We start from the raw sequence: 2378 nt of genomic DNA, 5'->3' as shown, positions 1-2378 counted from the left end.
ACCCGCTAGGTCTAGTCGGACCTGTCGTAACGTCAGCAAAAATACTGATGCAAGAGCTATGGAGCTTAGGCATAGAGTGGGATGAATCAGTTCCCATGCACATTCATAGAATATGGGATCAAATAAGGTCGCAGTTATGTTTGCTCAATAAGGTTAAGATACCTAGGTTAGTAATTTCCGGGAAGGCGGACTCTCGAATACAAATACACGGATTTTGCGACGCGAGCGAAAAGGCTTACGGTGCCTGTATATACCTACGTGAGCAAAGCAGGCAAGGTGAGATAGTTGTTTCATTGCTTTGTTCAAAGTCACGAGTGGCACCCATGAAAATGTTATCGCTGCCGCGGTTAGAACTATGTGGCGCCGTACTACTAACAGATTTAATGAATAAGGTAATAAACAGTTTAAATTTAAAGGTGCAACAAAGATTTTACTGGACGGATTCAACAATTGTATTAGCCTGGATAAGCTCCCCCTCCAGAAAATGGCAGGTGTTCGTCGCGAATAGGATTAGTAACATTCAGGATAATTCTTCACCTTCCGAATGGCGACATGTGAGGTCTAAGGACAACCCCGCAGATTTGATATCCAAGGGTACGACCCCAGAAAAATTGATACAAACTAATAGCTGGTGGGAAGGACCTCAGTGGTTGAAAGAAGAGGAAAGGTCATGGCCAAAGGAAGAGGAGGAATTAGCAATCGAAAACGTACCTGAAAAACGAAAACAAGCGGTAATAGCAGCGGCTGTGACAGATAAAGTAGTCATAGATTATAAAAGATTTTCGTCATTAAATAAATTACTGTGAATAGTGGCGTATATGTTAAGATACATTCATAATTTAGGTTGTAAGAAAGAAAGTCGTAAGTTAGGGAAAATAACTGCCTTAGAAACTGAAAGGGCGAAGTTAGCGATAGTGAGGTTAGTGCAAAGAGAGGAGTTCAAAGAGGATATAAAGGCATTAAAAAACACCAACAAGGTACAACGAAATTCAAAATTAATAGCGCTTCATCCGTACTTAGACGCTAGCGGGATTTTACGAGTAGGAGGAAGGCTGGAACACGCCGGGTTGAGCGAGAAGATGAAACATCCTATATTACTTCCGGCATCACATCACTTCACCACATTAGTAATTGTGCAGCATCACAAGAAGCTTTTTCACGCGGGTGTTCAGACCACTTTAAGTTCAATAAGACAAGAATTCTGGCCAATATTCGCGAAGAGTCGAGTGAAGAAAGTCTTACGAAATTGTGCAGAATGCCGCAAGGCTCATCCTAAGCCTAGCTGGCAATTGATGGGAGAACTGCCGTCCGTTCGAGTCAACATCACCAGACCATTTCACAACTCTGGGGTGGATTACTGCGGACCATTCTACGTGCGAGATCGAGTTCGTAGAAACAGCAAAAAATACAAGGCTTATGTAGCCATATTCATCTGTATGGCTACAAAGGCAGTACACATAGAATTGGTGGAGGACTTAACTACGGAATCATTCTTGGCAGCATTGAAAAGATTCATATCACGGAGAGGCAAGATCCAGAACATGTACTCGGACAACGGGAGAAATTTTGTGGGAGCAGACCGAGTACTGCAGCAAACAATCGAAGACGAAGAATTTAAGGGAGCTGTTCAGGAGTTTGCAGCAAATGAGCAAATGCAGTGGCACTTTATACCCCCTAGGTCGCCCCATTACGATGGTCTCTGGGAGTCGGCGGTGCGTTCGATGAAATTGCTTCTAAAACGTACTCTCGGGGAGGTTTGCCTCACAGTTGGAGAAATGACTACGGTCCTAGCACAAGTCGAGGCTGTCTTAAACTCAAGGCCCCTCACACCGTTATCGGAAGATCCAAGTGATTTAAGAGCCTTAACTCCAGGTCATTTTTTGATTGGAGATAGTCTACAAGCTTACCCTGAAAGGAATCTACAAGAAATACCGATGAATCGACTTTCAAGATGGCAGTACACGGAACAACTCAAGCAATGTCTGTGTTCCCGATGGCGAAAGGAATATCTCGCGACGTGCCAGCAAAGGAGAAAGTGGAAAACCGACAGTGGTGCCAAATTCGAAGTAGGGCAGCTAGTTATGTTAAAGGAAAGCGAGTCTATGCCCTTTAGATGGGTATTGGCAAGACTCACTGAAATACATCCGGGTTCAGACGGAATAATCCGAGCGGTCACGGTCCGAACAGAAAAGTGCATATATAAAAGAGCGATCGTTAATATCGCTCCCATATCCGATTAAGTAAGCATATTATAGTTTATACTAAGTTTAGTGTTTAGGTAAGTCCTAGACTGTTCAAAGGTACAAAGTTAAAAATAATTTCCTTTTGTCGTTTTCTTTTTCTTTGAAAATATATTATATTTGTCAAGGCGGGCGGCG

The 2378-nt window shown here is 43.0% G+C and overlaps 2 protein-coding genes across 2 annotated transcripts; both read left to right on the top strand.

Annotated features, from left to right (window-relative positions):
* Window positions 1-47: 47 nt before the first annotated feature.
* Window positions 48-806, top strand: LOC105562536. The gene has a single exon (XM_012013455.1). The coding sequence runs from the start codon at window positions 48-50 to the stop codon at window positions 804-806; it is 759 nt and encodes a 252-aa protein (XP_011868845.1).
* Window positions 807-818: 12 nt separating this feature from the next.
* Window positions 819-2240, top strand: LOC105562528. The gene has a single exon (XM_012013444.1). It carries the CDS (start codon window positions 819-821, stop codon window positions 2238-2240), a length of 1422 nt encoding a protein of 473 aa, XP_011868834.1.
* The last annotated feature ends 138 nt before the right edge of the window (window positions 2241-2378 follow it).

Source organism: Vollenhovia emeryi, unplaced genomic scaffold (genome assembly GCF_000949405.1).
Source record: "Vollenhovia emeryi isolate VEMERY1.0 unplaced genomic scaffold, V.emery_V1.0 DF944834.1, whole genome shotgun sequence".
Taxonomy (NCBI): domain Eukaryota; kingdom Metazoa; phylum Arthropoda; class Insecta; order Hymenoptera; family Formicidae; genus Vollenhovia; species Vollenhovia emeryi.
This window is presented reverse-complemented; position numbering and strand designations above follow the sequence as displayed.